This window comes from Tachyglossus aculeatus, chromosome 7 (genome assembly GCF_015852505.1).
Source record: "Tachyglossus aculeatus isolate mTacAcu1 chromosome 7, mTacAcu1.pri, whole genome shotgun sequence".
In the NCBI taxonomy this organism is placed as follows: Eukaryota; Metazoa; Chordata; class Mammalia; order Monotremata; family Tachyglossidae; genus Tachyglossus; species Tachyglossus aculeatus.
Window position 1 is genome coordinate 20,402,235 of NC_052072.1, and position 22,152 is coordinate 20,424,386.

The 22,152-nt window shown below is 48.8% G+C and overlaps 1 protein-coding gene and 1 non-coding gene across 2 annotated transcripts; both read right to left on the bottom strand.

The window, feature by feature from the left end:
* Positions 1 to 1,312: 1,312 nt before the first annotated feature.
* LOC119930435 (acidic mammalian chitinase-like) lies at positions 1,313 to 17,682 on the bottom strand. Its single transcript, XM_038748763.1, has 10 exons — positions 17,649 to 17,682; positions 16,450 to 16,642; positions 13,916 to 13,962; positions 13,501 to 13,694; positions 12,021 to 12,145; positions 11,602 to 11,725; positions 8,369 to 8,551; positions 7,186 to 7,305; positions 4,293 to 4,428; positions 1,313 to 1,589 (listed from the first exon to the last, which is right to left on the bottom strand). Exons 1-10 carry the CDS (start codon positions 17,680 to 17,682, stop codon positions 1,360 to 1,362), a joined length of 1,386 nt encoding a protein of 461 aa, XP_038604691.1. The 3' UTR covers positions 1,313 to 1,359.
* On the bottom strand, positions 3,969 to 4,105 carry LOC119931202. Its single transcript, XR_005452058.1, has one exon. It is a non-coding gene; the product is annotated as a small nucleolar RNA SNORA7 (small nucleolar RNA).
* Positions 17,683 to 22,152: the final 4,470 nt, after the last annotated feature.

Consider the following 22,152-nt stretch of genomic DNA (forward strand, 5'->3'; position numbering starts at 1 on the left):
GTTGCTTAACTTCTCTGGGCCCCAGTTCCCTCAACTTCAAAGGGGGATTCATTATCAATCAATCAATCGTATTTATTGAGCGCTTACTGTGTGCAGAGCACTGTACTAAGCGCTTGGGAAGTACAAGTTGGCAACATATAGAGACAGTCCCTACCCAACAGTGGGCTCACAGTCTAAAAGATAGGCTGTTCTCCCTCCTCCTTAGACTGTGAGCCCCACGTAGAAAAGCAGCGTGGCTCAGTGGAAAGACCCCAGGCTTGGGAGTCAGAGGTCATGGGTTCTAATCCCGGCTCTGCCAGTTGTCAGCTGTATGACTTTGGGCAAGTCACTTCGCTTCTCTGTGCCTCAGTAACCTCATCTGGAAAATGGGGAGTAAGACAACCTGATTACCTTGGATCCCCCCAGCGCTTAGAACAGTGCTTGGCACATAGTAAGCGCTTAACAAATGCCATCATTATTATTATTATTATTATTATTATGTAGGACCTGATTATCTGACAGTGGCTCTTCTCCCCTTCAAAAGTCTTACTGAAGACACATCTCCAAGAGACCGTCCCTGACTAAGCCCTCTTATCCTTTTCTTGAGACTGTGAGCCCACTGTTGGGTAGGGACTGTCTCTATATGTTGCCAACTTATACTTCCCAAGCGCTTAGTACAGTGCTCTGCACACAGTAAGCGCTCAATAAATATGTTTGATTGATTGATTAATTTTCTTCAACTTCCTTCTGCATTGCCCTGACTTGCTCCCTTCATTCATTCCCCCTCCTAGCCCCACAGCACTTATGTACATACCTATAATTTATTTATATTATCTGTCTCCCCCTCTAGACCCTAAGCTCTTTTTAGCTCTTTGTAGGGAATGTATCATTTATATTATTATACTGTACTCTCCCAAGTGCTTAGTACAGTGCTCAGCACACAGTAAGCACTCAATAAATACGATTGACGGATTGATTATCTTGTATCTACCCCAACACTTGGTACAGGGCTTGGCACATAATAAGCCCTTAACAAATAGCACAATTATTTTATTATTGTTGGAGTGTGACTTTAACCACTCTTAGAAAACTAGCCACCCAGCCCAGACCCCGACTGCTGGCGGGGTTTATACAATTCCCATCAGTTGGGGAGTTTTTAAGTGGCAGGAAGGCCTGGAACCTAGTCACCCCCTCTTCTCCCCTGGCATCCTCTGACCCTCACCCAACCCCTCGCTTTCCCACTGACCCCAGCCCAGACCCCCTCCTCCTGCCCCTTGTCCCGTCCACCGAAACACCACACCCAAGGCCCAACATTCACCACTCAACTCCTGCTCCTTCCTCCTTTATTGTCTCCGTTCTCCACCAGAGGGAAGGGCCTGCCTACTTGCAACATTTGCAACCATCATCATAGGCCAGGTTGGGGGTGCAGGAGAAGGCGTACCCCCCATTCTCAACGCAAATGTACAAGCCCTGCAGGGATCTGGGATCCGGGTAGATGCCTTCCTCTTTGCCGGCACAAAAATGGGTGGCGGTTGTGTTGCCTGGAGGAGAAAACGGCTCCCAGCCGGAGGGCCGTGTAGTGGCAGCTGTACCATTAACCAGGGGAGCCTCTGAAACAAAGGGACGGATTAAAAAAAAGAACGACTCAGGCCATGGGTCCGAAAACATAGAATCCACCCAAGACGTCTCCAAGGGGGCAGATGACTTCAACCACCAGGTGCAGAGGGCTGGTCGTTCTTTCCTTTCCGCTCTCCGGGGCAGACTCCACCCTCCAAACTCTGGAGCCTCTCCCGGCCTCCCTCCCTCTCCTTAGGCTCCAGACAACATTTTCTTTCTTCAACTTCATTCAGGTTCACCCTCAGAGGGCAACTGGTCATCATCCCTCAGCTACACAGCCCTTTAAAAACTTGGATTTGATTATACAGTCTCCTCAGCCAGTTTCTGGGTCTGTTCTGTTGTTCTATTCATTCATTCAGTTGTATTTATTGAGCACTTACTGTGTGCAGAGCACTGTACTAAGTGCTTGGGAAGTACAAGTTGGCGACATATTGTGCTCTCTCAGGTACTTAGTACAGTGCTCTCCGTAAATATCACTATTTGGTTGATTCCTGAAGCCATTTCTTCTAGGATCCACCACGCCGTTACAAAACTAAGAGGAAGTGGTGGTTCTCGGGTCCAGCTTAGCAACCAAAATCGAAACAACTCAAAATTGCTATCCGTCAGTCAATTGTATTTATTAAGCACTTAATATGTGCAGACCGCTGTACTAAGTGGTTGGGAGACTACAGTATAACAATAGAACAGACAGAGTCCCTGCCCACAAGGAGCTTAAAGCCTAGAGGAGGGTGCCATGCAATGCCAGTAGAACAGCCAACTGTCAGGGACTCAATCTCAAGCTTTACCCAGCAGAATCTAGGTGGGGTCAAGGGGATTCGAGGGATGAGACCAATTTTTTTTCCAAATTGAAAAAAGTGCCCAGCCTAGCATCGTACTAAGCGCCTGGGAGAGCACAATACGACAATAGAACAGATCCAGGAAGTGGCTGACGAAATTGAATAAACGAGTCCAAGTGTTTGAAGGACTGTTAAGCTCGGGAATGATGACCATCATCCTCCTGAGGCCTCTTGGGGAAGCCAGAGTTTCCCCCCCACTCCCCCATAGTGGTTCTTCAGTACTGCTGCTTCTAGAGAAGCAATGTTGTCCAATGAATAGGGCATGGGCTTGGGAGTCAGAGGACCTGGGTTCTAATCCTGGCTCCGCCACTTGTGACCTTGGGTGAGTCACTTAACTTCTCGCTGTCTCAGTTACCTCATCTGTAAAATGGAGATTAAGACCTTGAGCCCCATGTGGGTCAGGGACTGTGTTTTTTCTTCTAGACCACAAGCTCACTGGGGGCAGGGAATATGTCTACCAGCTTTGTTGTATTGTTACATGGTACTCTCCCAAGAGCTTAGAGCAGTGCTCAGCACATAGGAAGTGCTCAATAAATATGACTGATTAATTACTGTCTTTCCTTCCTTTTCCTACCTCTCTGCTCCAGTTCCTGAGGCCTTGCTTCTTGGATTTCTTTCCCTAGTGTTGCCTCTTCTCTGGCGTCTTCCCTCTGGCTCTATCTCTCCCTTTCTCCCACTCCCCTATTGCTTTGAGGTTGAGATTTAGGGAATCCTCAGTCTCCTCCTCTCCCCAATCTCAGGTGCAGGCTGTGGAAACATGCCCAGCTGAACTCTTCCTATCTCCTAGTAAGAAAGGTTGGGGCATAAAAGCCCTCCATATGGAACATTTCCTCAGAATAATAATGATAATGGTATTTGTCAAGTGCTTACTATGTGCCAGGCACTGTACCAAGCACCGACATGAGAAACGGAACCGGTTGTATCATGGGGTGCTCCTATAGTTGAGTCTTGTCCTTCGGTGTGTGACTTCCACCCATTTTTATCTTGATTTCTCTGATTTATCAAGGTTCCTTGGATTTTTTTCCCTTCTTCTGAGGTAGCCACGTTGACCAGTTCAGGTTCTTCTGCCAGTGTAGGAGGCATCTTTTTAACTCCTTCCCCCCAGGCCATAGGTACAGACATTGACAAGAACAGGTCTCCGTGGGACACCACTCAATCCGCTCCCAGAGCTATCTATTCCTCTTTGAGTGCAACCTCGAGCTGGATGGATACTCTCTTAATAGTAGGGAGATCGAGACCGAGCTTTTCCAGCTCGCGCATGAGGACACCAAGAGGGTTGGGAAGCAAAAACCCAACTGAAGTCTTGTCTTGTCTCGTCTCATGCCGTCGAGTCATGTCCGACCCGTGGCGACACCACGGACACATCTCTCCCAGAATGCCCCGCTCTCCATCTGCAATCGTTCTGGTAGCGGATCCAGAGAGTTTTCTTGGTAAAAGTACAGAAGTGGTTTACCAATGACGCCTTCTGCGCAGTCAACTCAAGGCTCTGCCCTCGACTCTCTCCTGTGCTGCTGCTGCCCAGCACGGGTGATTTTGCCTTGTAGCAAATTGCTTTCCACTCATTAGCCACTGCCCAAGCTAGGAATGGAATGGGTAGGCCTCTGTCGACTCTCCCTCCCATAGCTGAGACTGGTAGAGGACTGGAAACTCTCCAGATGCGGTCCTGAGAGGGGGGCAACTGAAGTCTATCTAGATTTAAATTCCCTCCTTCTCCCTCACGGGTCCCAGACCACCATTCCTCCGCAACTGGCTTGGGGAGCAGGGGAAAGGTTCGAAGACCCAAGAGAATCAAGGTTGGTTTTCAAGGTTGGTTGGAGCCGTCCATCCTCCTTATTCCTTCCTTCCATTCCAGCTTCTTACCCTGGCCTTTAAGGAGTCTCCACAGAGTGCTGGTTAGCGGGAAGGGGCCTTGACTGCAGAACTGGCCTTTGAAGTCATCCATATCAAGGGGCCAGATCATGGCACCTCCAAATTGGTTCTCCTTTATGAACTGCACCTACGGCAGAGCAACCGAACTCTCATCCAAGACCTAAAGCCACTTCCCCTCAGCTCCCTGGGGCTCCACAAATACACTAGTACTAATAATCATAGTATTTGTTAAGCACTTACTATGCACCGAGCACTGTTCTAAACACTGGGATCGATATAAGCTGATCAGGTTGGACACAGTCCCTGTCTCACATGGGGCTCACAGTCTTCATCCCCGTTTTCCAGATGAGGGCACTGAGGCACAGAGAAGTTAAGTGACTTGCCCAAGGTCACAAAGCAGACAAGTGAGCCCACATGGGACAACCTGATCACCTTGTATCCTCCCCAGCGCTTAGAACAGTGCTTTGCACATAGTAAGCGCTTAACAAATGCCATCGTCATCATCATCATCGTCAAGTGGAGGAGCCGGGACTAGAACCCACGTCCTCTGATTCCCAAGCCTGTGCTCTTGCTACTAGGCTATGCTGCTTCCCACTGTCCAATGACCCTTAGTCTAAGCCTCTCCTGTGCCCCTGGACAATCAATGGTATTTATTGAATGCTTACTATGTGCAAAGCACTGTACTGAGCATTTGGGATAATAATAATAATAATAATGATGTTGGTATTTGTTAAGTGCTTACTATGTGCCAAGCACTGTTCTAAGCGCTGGGGTAGATACAAGGTAATCAGGTTGTCCCACATGAGGCTCACTGTCTTTATCCCATTTTACAGATGAGGTAACTGAGGCCCAGAGAAGTTAAGCGGCTTGCCTAAGGTCACACAGTGACAAGTGGCGGAGCCGGGATTAGAAGCCACGACCTCCGACTCCCAAGCCCGGGCTTTTTCCACTAAGCCACACCGCTTCTCTATAGTACACTATGACAGAGTTGGTAGAAACGTTCCCTGCCCACGACGATCTTCCAGCCTAGAGGGATGGAGATGTGGGGAGGGTCTCTGAAGGAAGACAGTGCCCCCCACCCCAGGCCTAAACCCAGCCTCAAGTGCCCAGAGTGGGCCCTGGCTTGGAGTCCAAATGGACTGTCTTTATGGGCTCTGGAGACTCGATCCCAACGAGGTCCTGCAGACTTCCCGGGAGGGCAGTATGCCTTCGGGCTAGTCTGGGCAAGCCCAGCTGCCTCACTTAGCGCTGAGTACAGCACTCTGCACACAGTAATAATAATAATAATAATAATGGCATTTGTTAAGCTCTTACTATGTGCAAAGCACTGTTCTAAGCACTGGGGAGGATACAAGGTGATCAGGTTGTCCCATGTGGGGCTCACAGTCTTCATCCTCATTTTCCAGATGAGGGAACTGAGGCACAGAGAAGTGAAGTGACTTGCCCAAGGTCACACAGCAGACAGGTGGCGGAGCGGGATTGGAACCCACAACCTCTGGCTCTCAAGCCCGGGCTCTTTCCACTGAGCCACGCTGCTTCTCTAACTAATTACCATTAACTAACTACCTAACAAACGAACTAACTACCATTGCCATTCTCTAAGTAACTACCGTTCATTCATTGCTTGCTGCCCCTTGCCAGGTGTTTGACCTTGGGTAAGTCATTTAACTTCTCTGTGCCTTAGTTTCTTCATCTGTAAAATGGGGATTAAATACCTGTTCTCCATCCCCAAGACTGGAATCCCCATTTGGGATCCTGAGTCTGATTTGCTTAGCCTCTATCTTCCCCAGAGCTTAGCACAGGGCTGGACACATAATAAGTGGTGTAAGCGGTGTGGTGTAGTGGAGAGACCACAGGCCTGATTGTCAGAAGGTCATGAGTTCTAATCCTGGCTCCACCACTAGTCTGCCGTGTGACCTTGGGCAGGTTACTTCACTTTTCTGCTCCCCGGTTACCTCATCTGTAAAACGGGGATTGAGACTGTGAGCCCCACGTGGGACAGGGCCTGTATCCAATCTGATTTGCTTGTATCCACCCCAGCGCTTATTACAGTAAGCGCTTACTACTTACTACTTACTTATAATACTACTTATTACTTACTACTCAGCGCTTACTGAGAAGCAGCGTGGCTCAATGGGAAAGAGCCTGGGCTTTGGAGTCAGAGGTTCAAATCCCAGCTCCGCCAATTAGCTGTGTGACCTTTGGGCAAGTCACTTAACTTCTCTGTGCCTCAGTTAACTCATCTGTATAATGGGGATGAAGACTGTGAGCCCCCCGTGGGACAACCTGATCACCTTGTAACCTCTCCAGCTCTTAGAACAGTCAACCTGATCACCTTGTAACCTCTCCAGCTCTTAGAACAGTGCTTTGCACATAGTAAGTGCTTAATAAATGCCATTATTATTATTATACAGTGCCTGACACATAGTAAGCACTTAACAAATACCACATTCATTATTATTATGCACTCAACAAATACCTCAATTATCACCAGATGCCACTGCTCCCCTTCCTTTGCCAACCGGACTGTGTCCAATCTGATTATACTGTGTCTAACCCTGCACTTAGCACAGTGCCTGGCACATAGTAAGTGCTTAAAAAAACCACTGGAAAAAAATAACAAAAAATGGCCCCAGACCAGGGGAGCCCAAACCGACCGTAACGGAGTGCTAGCTTCTCTTGACCTGACCCTCTGGACAGGTTGGAGGCCAGCTTTTTAGGGCATTAGGTGGCTCTCAAACCCATTCGGAGGTCTTCCAGATGGCAATGCCTCCCCCCTTGCATGTGCCCTTACCTTCTCTGAAACCAAGACCCACCCCAGCAGAAGAGAGCAGGTCTCCTGGCTGGGGGGGTTTTGGCTGACACCCCTTCCAGAAACTCTTACTTTGTAGGCAAAACTCTTGGGGCTGTCAAACGCAATCCATTCGTCCCCCATGTAGGTGTACGGCACCTTCTGGTCTTCGATCCACTCGATGGTGGAGCCGTGCTTGATGAACATGCAAACCTGACGCGCGATGGGACAGATAGCCGGTCAGAGAAACCGGGGAACATTCCGATAATCGCCCACAATCTGTCCCTGCCGAAGAGACCTTTCTCTGGCTGCTACCTGATGTCTGTTAATAATAATGATGGCGTTGGTTAAGTGCTTAACCCTGTTCTAAGCACTGGGGTACATACAACGTAATCAGGTTGTCCCGCGAGGGGCTCACAGTCTTCCAGCGCTTAGAACAGTGCATTGCACATAGTAAGCATGTAATAAATGTCATCATTATTATTTATCTCTATTTTGTATATATTGTATATATGTTTGTACATATTTATTACTCTATTTATTTATTTATTTATTTTGTTTGCACATATCTATTCTATTTATTTTATTTTGTTAGTATGTTTGGTTTTGTTCTCTGTCTCCCCCTTTTAGACTGTGAGCCCACTGTTGGGTAGGGACTGTCTCTCTATGTTGCCAATTTGTACTTCCCAAGCGCTTAGTACAGTGCTCTGCACATAGTAAGCGCTCAATAAATACGATTGATGATGATGATGATGATGATGATTTTACAGGTGAGGTAATGAGGCACAGAGAAGCTAAGTGACTTGCTCAAGGTCACACAGCGGACAAGTGCAGAGCTGGGATTAGAACCCACGTCCTCTGACTCTGTCCCTGTTGTGGGGAGCGCAATATTTCCCCCTTTTAGACTGTGAGCCCACTGTTGGGTAGGGACTGTCTCTATATGTTGCCAATTTGTACTTCCCAAGCGCTTAGTACAGTGCTCTGCACATAGTAAGCGCTCAATAAATGCGATTGATGATGATGATGATGATGATTTCCACCCTCGGGGAAAGTTTCACAACTGCCCCCTCAACCCCCCGCCCCAGCTCCCAGCACCGCCAGCTCCCACGCCCCTCCCAGCCCCTGCACAGATCCCAGGCCAACTCAGGGATGGGGAGCTGGGGCCGCCCCCGCAAGTCCCACCCCCCACGAGTTCCTCATGCAGGCCTGCTCCTCTCCCATCACCTCCCCTCCCTCTGCAAGCGGTCCCCAACGGCCGGAGCAGCTGCTCTATCACCTCATAGTAGGCCCGGTAATTCGCATTACGGGTGTATGGGCCCAGACTCTGGGTCCAGATGGCAGGCGCGCCGATGCCCGTGTCGGAGCTGGTCAGCCTGATGGCGCTGCCAAAGGCAGGAAGGCCCATGATCAGCTTCTCGGCCGGGGCCCCGCCATCCTTCCAGTATTTCATGGCGAACTCCTGCAGAAACAAGATGGCAGGGTGTCCCGGGTCGGCCGCCTTACGGCTCCTGGGAGCGGCCGAGAGGAAAGGGCTTGGGACCGGGAGTCATGCGTTCCGGTTCCAGCTCTGCTACTGGCATTCAGTGTGTGACCTTGGACAGGTCATTGACACCTGTCTACATGTTTTGTTTCGTTGTCCGTCTCCCCCTTCTAGACTGTGAGCCCATTGTTGGGTAGGGACCGTATCTAGATGTTGCTGACTTGTACTTCCCAAGCGCTTAGTACAGTGCTCTGCACACAGTAAGCGCTCAATAAATACAATTGAATGAATGAATGTCAGTCAGTCATCCCCCGTCTAGACTGTGAGCCCACTGTTGGGTAGGGACTGTCTCTATATGTTGCCAACTTGTACTTCCCAAGCGCTTAGTACAGTGCTCTGCACACAGTAAGCGCTCAAGAAATACGATTGATTGATTGATTGTGAGCTCATTGTTGGGCAGGGACCGTCTCTGTTGCCAACTTGTACTTCCCAAGCACTTCGTACAGTGCTCTGCACACAGTAAACGCTCAATAAATACGATTGAATGAATGAATGAATTTCATTCAGTCAGTCAGTCGTATTTATTGAGCTCTCACTGTGTGTATTGAGCGCTCACTGTACTAAGTGCTTGGGAGAGTATAATACAACAATCAACAGACTCATTCCCTGCCCACATCGAGCTCATATCTTTCTATGGCTCAACTGCCTCGTCTACAAAACGAAGCTCAAGTGTGGCTCAGTGGAAAGAGCTCAGGCTTGGGAGTCAGAGGCCATGGGTTCAAATCCCGGCTCTGCCAATTGTCAGCTGAGTGACTTTGGGCAAGTCACTTCACTTTTCTGGGCCTCAGTTACCTCATCTGTAAAATGGGGATTAAGACTGTGAGCCCCCCGTGGGACAACCTCATCACCTTGTAACCTCCCCAGCGCTTAGAACAGTGCTTTGCACATAGTAAGTGCTTAATAAATGCTATTATTATTATTATTATTATTATTATTGTTATTATTATTATTATTATTCTCCTGACCTCTTAGACTGAGGGCCCCATGTGGGAAAGGGATTTTCTCTGATCCGATTGCATTTTTCTACCTCAGTGCATGCCATTGGGCTTGCCACATTGTAAGCTCTTAAGCAAAACAGAGAAGCAGTGTGGTCTAGTGGACGGAACACAGACCCGGGAGTCAGAGTACCTGAAGTCTAAACCTGGCTCTTTCACTTGTCTGCTGTGTGACCTTGGACAAGTCACTTCACTTCTCTTTGTCTCAGTTTTCTTATCTTTGAAAATGGGGATTTAATCTTACTCCCTCCTACCTAGACTGTGAAGCCCGTTCCTTCATTCAATCTTATTTATTGAATGCTTACTGTGTAAGCATTACACTAAGCAGAGCACTACACTAAGTGCTTGGGAAAGTACAACATATATATATGTTGTACTGTATATATGTATATATGTTTGTACATATTTATTACTCTATTTATTTATTTATTTTATTTGTACATATCTATTCTATTTATTTTATTTTGTTAGTATGTTTGGTTTTGTTCTCTGTCTCCCCCTTTTAGACTGTGAGCCCACTGTTGGGTAGGGACTGTCTCTATATGTTGCCAATTTGTACTTCCCAAGCACTTAGTACAGTGCTCTGCACATAGTAAGCGCTCAATAAATACGATTGATGATGATGATACAACACAATAATAAACAGTGATATTTCCTGCCCACAGTGAGCTTACAGTCTAAAAGTGGGGAGACTGACATCAATACAAATAAATAAAATGACAGATATGGACTTAGGGCTGGGCACGGGGAAGAGCAAAGGGAGCAAGTCAGGGTGATGCAGAAGGGAGTGGAAGATGAGGAAAAGTGGGGCTTAGTCTGGTAAGGCCCATGTGTGAGAGGGGCTGTGACAATGAATCAATCAATCGATGGTGTTTTTTGAGCGCTTACTATGTAGCGCTCTTCTAGACTGTGAGCCCGTTGTTGGGTAGGGACTGTCTCTAAGTGTTGCCAACTTGTACTTCCCAGGTGCTTAGTACAGTGCTCTGAAAACAGTAAGCGCTCAATAAGCCAAGCAGCTTGGCACAGTGGAAACAGCCCGGGCTTGGGAGTCAGAGGTCGTGGGTTCAAACCCCAGCTCTGCCATTTGTCAGCTGTGTGACTTTGGGCAAGTCACTTAACTTCTCTGTGCCTCAGTTACCTCATCTGTAAAATGGGGATGAAGACTGTGAGCCCCCGTGGGACAGCCTGATTACCTTGTAACCTCCCCAGTGCTTAGAACAGTGCTTTGCGCAGAGTAAGTGCTTAATAAATGCCATCCAAAAAAATAAATAAATAAATAAATAAATACGATTGGATGAATGAATTAATATGTGCAGAACACTGCACTAAAGCACTTGGGAGAGTACGATGCGACAGAATTAGGAGCTACGTTCCCTGCCCATGCAAATCCAAATAAACTTTTATCATCATCATCATCAATCGTATTTATTGAGCGCTTACTGTGTGCAGAGCACTGTACTAAGCGCTTGGGAAGTACAAGTTGGCAACATATAGAGACAGTCCCTACCCAACAGTGGGCTCACAGTCTAAAAGGGGGAGACAGAGAACAAAACCAAACATCCTAACAAAATAAAATAAATAGAATAGATATGTACAAGTAAAATAAATAAATAAATAAATAGAGTAACAAGTATGTACAAACATATATACATATATACAGGTGCTGTGGGGAAGGGAAGGAGGTAAGATGAGGGGGTGGAGAGGGGGACGAGGGGGAGAGGAAGGAAGGGGCTCAGTCTGGGAAGGCCTCCTGGAGTAGGTGAGCTTATTCTCCTGACCTCTACCCCAGTGCTTAGAACAGTACGTGGCACAAAGTAAATGCTTAAGAGATATCATCATTATTACAGTACGTGGCACAAAGTAAATGCTTAAGACATATCATCATTATTATTATACGTTATAATAATGATAATGATAACCACAAATACTGGCATTATTGTTATTATTATCATTTCTTGGTGGCCCTCGGCTTACGCAGTTGAAGTAACTGAAAACTCCTCTGTCCATGGAGCCTTGATGGAGCGCGCTGTGGTGGCCCGTGAAGCCGTCCCCGCCTCCGTGGAAGTGGAAGGTCAGCACGTTGATGAAATCGAGAAGCCTGGGGGCCAGGAAGACAGCGGGGCGGCAGTGGGGAAACATCTGTCCCCACCTCCCTCTTGGGCGAGTGCCCCCAGGCCCCAGAGCCGGGCCGGGATGGACGTTGCCCCCTGCCCCAGCTTGGCCCACCCCATCCCGGGGCTGTGGCAAGGCCGGGCAGACTTGGCTCATTCAGTCCCGCTGTCCCTCCTCGGGATGGGGAAAGGACGGGGAGTGGCATGAACTGGGGCCTCCCCAAGTGGGTGACTGCACGTCCACCTGGAGGAGAAGCCCCAAGGGGAAACGGCTCCACTCACGGCGCGATCTTGGGGATCTCGTAACCGGCATCGATGGGTTCTTTGCGGGCAGACACCGTTGCTGTGACCAACAGCCTGGAAGTGCCCCTGGTCTCAGCCTCGGCTTCAAAAGCAGCCAACATTTCCTTGAGAGAGAGAGAGAGTAGACAAAGGGGGAAAGTGGTGAGGGGCTGGCAGTCAGTTCAGCTAACAAGACAGACAGACAGACAGGGCAGACATGGACGGAGCGGGGATCTCGCCCCACTTCAGAACATACTTCACTCTGCTTCTAGACTGTGAGCCCGTTGTTGGGTAGGGCCCGTCTCTCTATGTTGCCAACTTGTACTTCCCAAGCGCTCAGTACAGTGCTCTGCACACAGTAAGCACTCAATAAATACGATTGATTGATTGATTGATTGATTCAAAGCTCTCCATCACCTTTCCCTTACTTACCTCACCTCCCTTCTCTCCTTCTCCAGCCCAGCCCACACACTCTGCTCCTCTGGTGCCACTAACCTTCTCACTGGGCCTCGTTCTCGCCTGTCCCTCCATCAACCCCTGGCCCATGTCCTACCTCTGACCTGGAATGCCCTCCCTCCTCACATCCGCCAAATAGTCACTTTTCCCCACATCAAAGCCCTACTGAAGGCTCACCTCCTCCAAGAGGCCTTCCCAGACTAAATACCCCTTTCCTCAGCTCCCCCACCCCTCCGCATCACCCTGACTTGCTCCCTTTCCTCTACCCCCCTCCCCACCCCACAGCACTTGTATGCATATATACATATCTACAATTCTATTTATTTATATCGATGCCTGTTTACTTGTTTTGATGTGAATATAACTATAATTCTATTTATTCATAGTGATGTCCGTTTGCTTGTTTGGATGCTTGTCTCCCCCCATCTAGATGGTAAGCCTGGTGTGGGCAGAGACTGTCTCACGAGAAGCAGCGTGGCTCAGTGGAAAGAGCCCAGGCTCTGGAGTCAGAGGTCAGGGGCTCAAATCTCGGCTCTGCCAATTGTCGGCTGTGTGACTTTGGGCAAGTCACTTCTCTGTGCCTCAGTTCCCTCATCTGTAAAATGGGGATTAAGACTGTGAGCCCCATGTGGGACTACCTGATCACCTTGTATCCCCCCAGTACTTAGAACAGTGCTTTGCACATAGTAAGCGTTTAACAAATACCATCATTATTATTATTATTATTGCTGAATTGTACTATCCAAATGCTTAGTACAGTGCTCTGCACACAGTAAGTGCTCAATAAATACAACCGAATGAATGAATGGATGAACCTGGTCACAGGGAGCAGGTGGACACAGATGGCCAGAGGGGCGGATGGACAGACAGATGGTCAGAGGGACCTGGTGGACAGACAGACAGGGAGAGGGAGCGGGTGGGCAGACAGACAGAGGGGATGGGCGGGCAGACAGACAGGCAAGCAGATAGGCTCCCCCCAAGGTTTCCTTTCCTCTCCGGCTCTCTCCCACCGTGGGTGACTCACCTCAATCAGGCTGGTGAAATGCTCCTTGTCTTCAGGGGGGCTCCCCCGGGACCCCGGGAACTCAAAATCCAAGTCAATCCCGTCAAACCCGAGCTGTCGGAGGCACTCGATCACAGAGTCGATGAAGATTTTTCGATTGGCCGAGGACTTCACCATGAGGGTGAACCTGGAATTAGGGCCCCCACATCCCGGGCCTTAGATACCCCCTCGTCTGGAGACTCAGAGCCCCTCAACATGCTGCCTGCCTGCAAAGAGGCCACCCCAGTCCGCCCTAGCCCACCCGCCCCAGACCTCCTTCTCTCTAACTGGTCCCACCCTCCCTGTCCAGGCCCTCACCTCCCTCCTCTCCACCCCCACCCTCACGGACATATGTCAACCCTGGGGCCTGGGGACGTGTCGTCTCACATTCGGATGCCAGCATTCCACCCTCCGACGGACAACAGCATGATCAGCTTCTTGTTCCTGGGTCCAGGAGACACAGGGAGAGGACCGCCAGGAGAAAGGGTTATTACCCCCATCAGCAGAACCCCAGACCCTCCTGTCTTCTTACTACTACTACTTCTACTACTACTACTACTACTACTACTACTACTACTACTACTACTACTACAGAAGCAGTGTGGCTCATTGGAAAGAGCACAGGCTTTGGAGTCAGAGGTCATGGGTTAGAGTCCCAACTCCGCCACATGTCCGCTGTGTGACCTTGGGCAAGTCACTTAACTTCTCTGAGCCTCAGTTCCCTCAACTGTAAAATGGGGATTAAGGCTGTGAGCCCACCGTGGGACAACTTGATCACATTGTATCCTCCCCAGCGCTTAGAACAGTGCTCTGCACATAGTAAGCGCTTAACAAATGTCATCATTATTATTATTATTATTATTACTACTACTACTACTACTACTACTACTACTACTACTACTGCTACTACTACTAATGTTGGTATTTGTTAAGTGCTTACTATGTGCCAAGCACTGTTCTAAGCCCTGGGGTGGATACAAGGTAATCAGATTGTCCCACATGGGGCTCACAGTCTTCATCCCATTTTACAGATGAGGGAACTGAGGCCCAGGGAAGTTAAGTGACTTGCCTAATGTCACACAGCCAATAAGTGGTGGTCAGGATTCAAACCCATGACCTCTGACTCCCAAGCCGTGCTCTTGCCATGAAGCCATGCTGCTTCATAATAATGATGGTGGCATTTGTGAACACTTACAGCGTAACAAGCCCGGTGTTGGACATTAGGGTAAATATGAGATAATCGCTTTGGCAGAGACCCTGTCTCACATGGGGCTCACAGTCTAAGAGGGAGGGAGAAACAGTGCGGCCTAGTGGGAAAAGCATTGCCCTGGAAATCAGAAGGACCCGGGTTCTAATCCCAACTCTGCCAATTGCTTGCTGTGTGACCTTGGGTAAGTCACTTAACTTCCCTTGTGCCTGTTTCTTCAACCATAAAGTGTGGATTTAATATCTGTTCTCCCTCCTACTTAGACTGTGAGCCCCATGGAGGGTAGGGACTGTGTCCAACCTGATGAACTTGTACCTAGCCCAGCACTTAGAACAGTGTTTGATACATAGTAAGTGCTTAACAAATACCACTGGTGGAAAACCAACAAAACAGGTCCTGAATCCCCATTTCACAGAGGGGGAAATAGGGCCGGAGAAATACAGTGACTCTCCAAGGCTACATGGCAGACAGGCGGCAAGAGCAGGGATTAGAATCCAGGGCCCTGGACTTCCAGACCTGTGTTATTTCCATTAGGCCATGTTCTTGGTTCCAATTTCTCCAGTCTTGCTAGCTTTCCGAGCTTCCCTTGGCACAGGGGGTGGAGATATCTCTGATGCCTGTCCACATGCTTTGTTTTGTTGTCTGTCTCCCCCTTCTAGACTGTGAGCCCGTTGTTGGGTAGGGACCTTCTTTATATGTTGCCAACTTGTACTTCCCAAGTGCTTAGTAATAATAATAATAATAATAATAATGGCATTTATTAGGCGCTTACTATGTACAAAGCACTGTTCTAAGCGCTGGGGAGGTTAGAAGGTGATCAGGTTGTCCCACGGGGGGCTCACAGTCTTCATCCCCATTTTCCAGATGAGGTAACTGAGGCCCAGAGAAGTGAAGTGACTTGCTCAAAGTCACACAGCTGACAATTGGCGGAGCCGGGATTTGAACCCATGACCTCTGACTCCAAAGCCTGGGCTCTTTCCACTGAGCCACACTGCTTCTCTAGTACAATGCTCTGCACACAGTAAGCGCTCAATAAATATGATTGAATGAATGAATGGGCACCTGGGGAAGAGACAACTCCCCTGCCGTGCCCATGGTCTGGTCACACTGTACACATCTGTGGATCCTCGGACAGCAGCTGAGATCCCCTACTCCCCAAAACTTCCCAGGGAAATCCCTACTCTGCTTTCCCCCAAGCTTTCTTATAAGAGTGGAGGAATTTCAAGAGCCGTTTGGAAGAATCAGTCAAACCAGTAATGGTATTTACTCGGTGGTAATGGCAGGCAGGGCACGGCACCAAGTAATAATTATTATTATTACACTACTTAATAATAGTAATGATGGTATTGGTTAAGTGCGTACTATGTGCGCTGCACTGTTCTACTTGTTAAGCGCTTACTGTGTGCCAAGCACTGTTCTAAGCACTGGGGTAGGTACAAGTTCATCAAGTTGGACACAGTCCCTGTCCCACATTGGGTTTGCACTCTTAATCCCCATTTTACAGATGCGGTAACTGAGGCCCAGAGAAGTGAAGTGTCTTGCCCAAGGTCACAGAGCAGACACGGACGGAGTGGGGATTAGAACCCAGGTCCTTCTGACTCCCAGGTTTGTGTTCTATCCACTAAGTCACGCTGCTTCTCGGGGATGCTTGGGAGAGTCCAATAGATGTCTTTCCCAAGATGGTTTCCCTGGTGCAAGTGACCCGTCGGGGCCCTCCCACTGACCGCTCCTTCAAGGCCTGGATCTGAGCATCCCCGCTCCACTCAGGGGAGACAAGCTTGTTTCCCTTGAGCACTGGTCCCGCGAAGATCAAGTGCGTGCAGAGCTGGGTGTCCACGTCTTCGGGGAAGAAAGTGACGGGATCGGGCCGGTGCTGGGCTAAATTGGAGATGTAGCACACCAGCTTGTAGGCAGGAGCTGAGAGAGGAGAGCAGAGGGCATGGCGACAGGGGATTCTTTCATTCGTTCCATCGTATTTACTGAGCGCTTATTGAAAGCACTGCACTAAACACTCGGGAGAGTACAACGTAACAATAAACAGACCCATTCCCTGTCCACAACGAGCTTAGTTCTAATCCCACTCTACCATTTGCCTGTGACCTTGGGCAAGTCACTTCACTTCTCTGAGGCTCAGTTTCCTCCTCTGTAAAACGGGAATATGATACCTGTTCTCCCTCCCCCTTAGAATGTGAGACCCACATTGGGCAGGGACTGTGTTTGTTGTTTCTAATAGTTATATAGTTGTTTATAATCCTGGGGGCCCCAGGATTATAATAATAAAGATGGTATTTGTTACGCGCTTACTATGTGCCAAGCCCTGTTCTAAGCACTGGGGTAGATACAAGGTCATCAGGTTGTCCCACGTGGGGCTCAGAGTCTTAATCCTCATTTTACAGATGAGGTAAAGGAGGCACAGAGAAGTTAAGTGATCGTCTCTATATGTTGCCGACTTGCACTTCCCAAGCACTTAGTACAGTGCCCTGCACACAGTAAGTGCTCAATAAATAGGATTGAATGAATGAAGTTGCCCAAAGTCACACAGCAGACAAGTGGCTACCCTGGTGCCCAGTTGTTACATGTCTCCCAAGAGCCTTATTAAAAGCACATCTCCTCCAAGAGGCCTTCCCTGACTAAACCCTCATTTCTTCTTCTCCCACTCCCTTCTGTGCTCCCCTTGCATTTGGAATCACACCCTTATTCACCGCTCCCTCAACCCCAAGGCATTTATCTACATATTCATAGTTTATTTATTTATACTCATGTCTGCCTCCCCCTCTAGACTATAAGGTCATTGTGGGCAGGGGACCGTATCTACCAACTCTTTTATATTGTACTCTCCCGGGTGCTAAATACAGGGCACTGCAAACAATAAGTACTTAATAAATGCCACTGATTGATTGACTGGTACATGGAAAGCGCTTACCAAATCCCACAGTGATTATTTTCCGCTCCTCCATGGAGCCAAGCTCCAGAGAAGCTGGAAGGAATTCAAATTCTCCTTGTGGAATCCCAGGATTCCCTCATCAGACCAGGCTGGGCTAGGCCTTTAGGCAGAGGTATCCAAACTGGTCAGCAGAGCCAACGTCCCAAAATCGGCAATGAGTTTGCGGGAGTCAGGGGTGCTTTTGTTCACCCCCAGAAGAAAGCGGGTGGGGACGGGGCAGGTGCTCCACGGATTTCCTCTGTTTTTTTTTTTGTTTTTATATTTGTTAATTATTAAAAAAAATTTGTCCTCTCCCAGTAATAATAATAATAATAGCATTTATTAAGTGCTTACTATGTGCAAAGCACTGTTCTAAGCGCTGGGGAGGTTACAAGGTGATCAGGTTGTCCCACGGGGGGCTCACAGTCTTCATCCCCATTTTACAGATGAGGTAACAGGCACAGAGAAGTGAAGTGACTTGCCCAAAGTCACACAGCTGGCAATTGGCGGAGTTGGGATTTGAACCCATGACCTCTGACTCCAAAGCCCATGCTCTTTCCACTGAGCCACGCTGCTTCTGCAAGTACTCTCTTGGAGCTGCTCAAGACAAGTAGTGTTGTCCAGAGCCGCTCCAGAGCAGGGGAAATTATCCTGCCTCACTCTATCCTGCCTCTGCGGGTGTTACAAACCCCAAATTGGGGAGAGGAGGGAGGGCAGGGAGGACATTGTGGGTTAAAGCACTCCCTAGGATTACCCAGCCCACCACCCAACCGGCCCCAGCCAGTCACAAGGCCGAAAAGAGGGGCAGGTTCAATTCCAAGAACTCCAGGGGTGAAACGAGGCCTATATCCTAGCTCAAACCAATCCCTGGGGCCAGGGAGACAGACAGACAGACGGGTGGGAGAGAGTGACGGGTTTTCAACATCCTGCTCCTGGGCAGAGAGGCCTGAGGTGGGATGTGGGGGAGTCACACTCACCCTTTGGTGACTGCAGCCAGAGAAGGAGGCCTACAAACGAAATGAGACTTCCTGAACCCTGGTGGGGCCTGGGTTCGGGGCCCGACGCTCTCCAGAAACCAGAACCTCTTCAGTTTGGACCTTAAAATACTCCCAAGGGAGGGCTTGGGGACCGAGAGGGCTGCAAGATGGGGGGATCCTCCCTGGTCGCAGGCCAGGGCCCAGACCAGAGGAGACAGGGAGAGACTCACAGGCCCAGAGTAGCGTCCTCCCCATCTCTGCTTCCGCTGGGTCTTGCAACCTTAGGGCTCGGCACCACTTTATATGCGGAGGTCCAGCTTATCGTGAAGGAATCTACACACCCACACCTCAGGAGCCCAGCCCAGCAACCGGGGCGGTCATGCGAACCCAAGGAAGGAGGACTGAACCCAAGGAAGGAGGACTTGGAGCTCTCTGTTCCGACTCCTTCTCCCGAGGACTCAGCCCTTGGCGGACTGCGGGAGCCCGGACAGGGAGACCATTTTAAAGGACGCTTAGGAAGGGCCTACCTGGACTTAAAAACTATCTTCAGGTCTGAGCAGGAAGGGTAGAGGACAGTGCTCCAGCGCTTAGAACAGTGCTTTGCACATAGTAAGTGCTTAATAAATTCCACAGTGCGTCACACATAGTAAGCGCTTAACGAATACCATTATTATTATTATTATTATTATTATTCTGGGGACAGAGTTGGTCATCTCTCCTGAGGGACCAGAGCAGGAAGAGACGAAGACTTTGGTTACGTAGAAGGAAGCCACCCTCGCCAAAAGGTTCCCGGAGGGGATCGTGGGCCAGCTTCTCTTGAGAAGCAGCGTGGCCACAGGTCTGGGAGCCAGAGGCCCGGGGTTCTAATCCCAGCTCTGCCACGTGCCTGCTGTTCATTTATTCATGCAATTGAATTTACTGGGCGCTTACTGTGTGCACAGCGCTGTACTAAAGTGCTTGGGAGAGTATGATACAACAATATGTAATCCTCGGCAAGTCTCTAACAGTTTCCTCATCTGTAAAATGGGGGTTCAATATTAGCTCTTCCTCATGCTTAGAATGTGAACCCTATTTGGGTCAGGAACTGTGTCCGGCCTGAATACTTTATATAATAATAATAATAATGATGATGATGGTATTTGTTAAGCGCTATGTGCCAAGCACTGTTATAAGCGCTGGGGGAGATACAAGGTAATTAGGTTGTCCCACGTGGGGCTCACAGTCTTCATTCCCGTTTTCCAGATGAGGGAACTGAGGCACAGAGAAGTTAAGTGACTTGTCCAAGATCACACAGCTGACAAGTGGTGGAGCCAGGATTAGAACCCATGACCTCTGACTCCCAAGCCCGGGTTCTTTCCACTGAGCCACACTGCTTCTCTTCTATCTACCCCAGCATATGGCCTAGTGAGTAGAGCTTCGGCCTGGGGGTCACAAGATCATAGCAAGCCCCCCTTCTAGACTGTGAGCCCGCTGTTGGGTAGGGACTGTCTCTATATGTTGCCACCTTGGACTTCCCAAGCGCTTAGTACAGTGCTCTGCACACAGTCAGCGCTCAATAAATACGACTGAATGAATGAATGAAGGAATGAATCTCGACTCCGCTACTTGTCTGCTGCATGATCTTGGGGAAGTCACTTCGCTTCTCTATGCCTCAGTGACCTCATCTGTCAAATGGCGATGAAGAGGAAGCAGCGTGGCTTAGTGGATAGAGCACAGGACTGGGAGTCCGAAGGATCCGGGTCTAATCCCCACTCTGCCCCATGTCTGCTGTATGACCTTGGGCACTGGCTCAGTGGAAAGAGCCCGGGCTTTGGAGTCAGAGGTCAGGGGTTCAAATCCCAACTCCGCCAATTGCCAGCTGTGTGACTTTGGGCAAGTCACTTAACTTCTCTGTGCCTCGGTTACCTCATCTGTAAAATGGGGATTAAGACTGTGAGCCCCCCGTGGGACAACCTGATCACCTTGTAACCTCCCCAGCGCTTAGAACAGTGCGCTGCACATAGTAAGGGCTTAATAAATGCCATCTTCATTATTATTATTACATAACTTCTCTGTACCTCAGTTACCACATCTGAAAAATGGAGATAAGAGTGTGAACCCCATGTGGGACAGGGACTGTGTCCAACCTCATTAACTTCTGTAAATTCTCATCTGCAAAATGGGGATTAAAACTGTGGGACAACCTGATCAACTTGTATCCTCTCCCGCGCTTAGAACAGTGCTTTGCACATAGTAAGCGCTTAATAAATGCCATTAAAAAAAACTTGTATCATCCCCAGTGCTTAGAACAGTGCTTGGCAGATAGTAAGCGCTTAACAAGTACCATAATTATTATTATTACTGTTATTATTATAAAGAGTGTGAGCCCAATGTGGGACAGGGACTGTGTCCAACTTAATTTGCTTGTATTCCTCTCACAATGCTTAGTACAGTGCCTGGCATAGTGAGCACTTAAAAATACAATTAGTAGTAGTAGTAGTAGTAGTAAAGTGCTTGGCATGTGGTAAGCACTTTAACAAATACTACAATTATCATAATTTCTTTGGGAAGCTTTAAAAACAGGAGTGATCTCTATCTCTTTGAGCAGGAACCCCGACGCCTTGCTTGGAAGCAAGGGGCTGAATGAGGTGACCTATCTAAACAGTTTGTCCTGCCCAAATAGCTTCCGATACTCTTGATTTCCGCAGTTGGTTTCTGTTTCTCAGTGGCTTGTCTTCTCTACGTGAAGTGAAACTGGTCTCAAAATGGAGTTAACCCAGCCAGGCAGATCTGCTCAGAAACCTTTGCTAGGCTGCAAATGCCAAATCCTGTCAGTTTTACTTTCACACCATCACGAAAATCCGCTCACTCCTCTCTATCTAGACTGCTACTACACTTATCCTGTCCCGTCTTGTCTGCTGCATCAGGCCTCCTTGCCTCCTGTCTTTCCCCACTCCAGTCCATACTTCAGTTTTCCTTCTCCAGCCCAGCCCGCACCCTCCGCTCCTCCGCAGCTAATCTCCTCACCGTACCTCGTTCTCGCCTGTCCCACCATCGACCCCCGGCCCACGTCATCCCCCGGGGCCTGGAATGCCCTCCCTCCGCCCATCCGCCAAGCTAGCCCTCTTCCTCCCTTCAAGGCCCTGCTGAGAGCTCACCTCCTCCAGGAGGCCTTCCCAGACTGAGCCCCTTCCTTCCTCTCCCCCTCATCCCCCTTTCCATCCCCCATCTTACCTCCTTCCCTTCCCCACAGCACCTGTATATATGTTTGTACATATTTATTACTCTATTTATTTATTTTACTTGTACATATCTATTCTATTTATTTTATTTTGTTAGTATGTTTGGTTTTGTTCTGTCTCCCCCTTTTAGACTGTGAGCCCACTGTTGGGTAGGGACAGTCTCTATATGTTGCCAACTTGTACTTCCCAAGTGCTTAGTACAGTGCTGTGCACACAGTAAGCACTCAATAAATACGATTGATTGATTGATTGATTGATTGCCAACTGGATCATTTATATAAAAAAACCTGTGCAGTCCATGTTTCC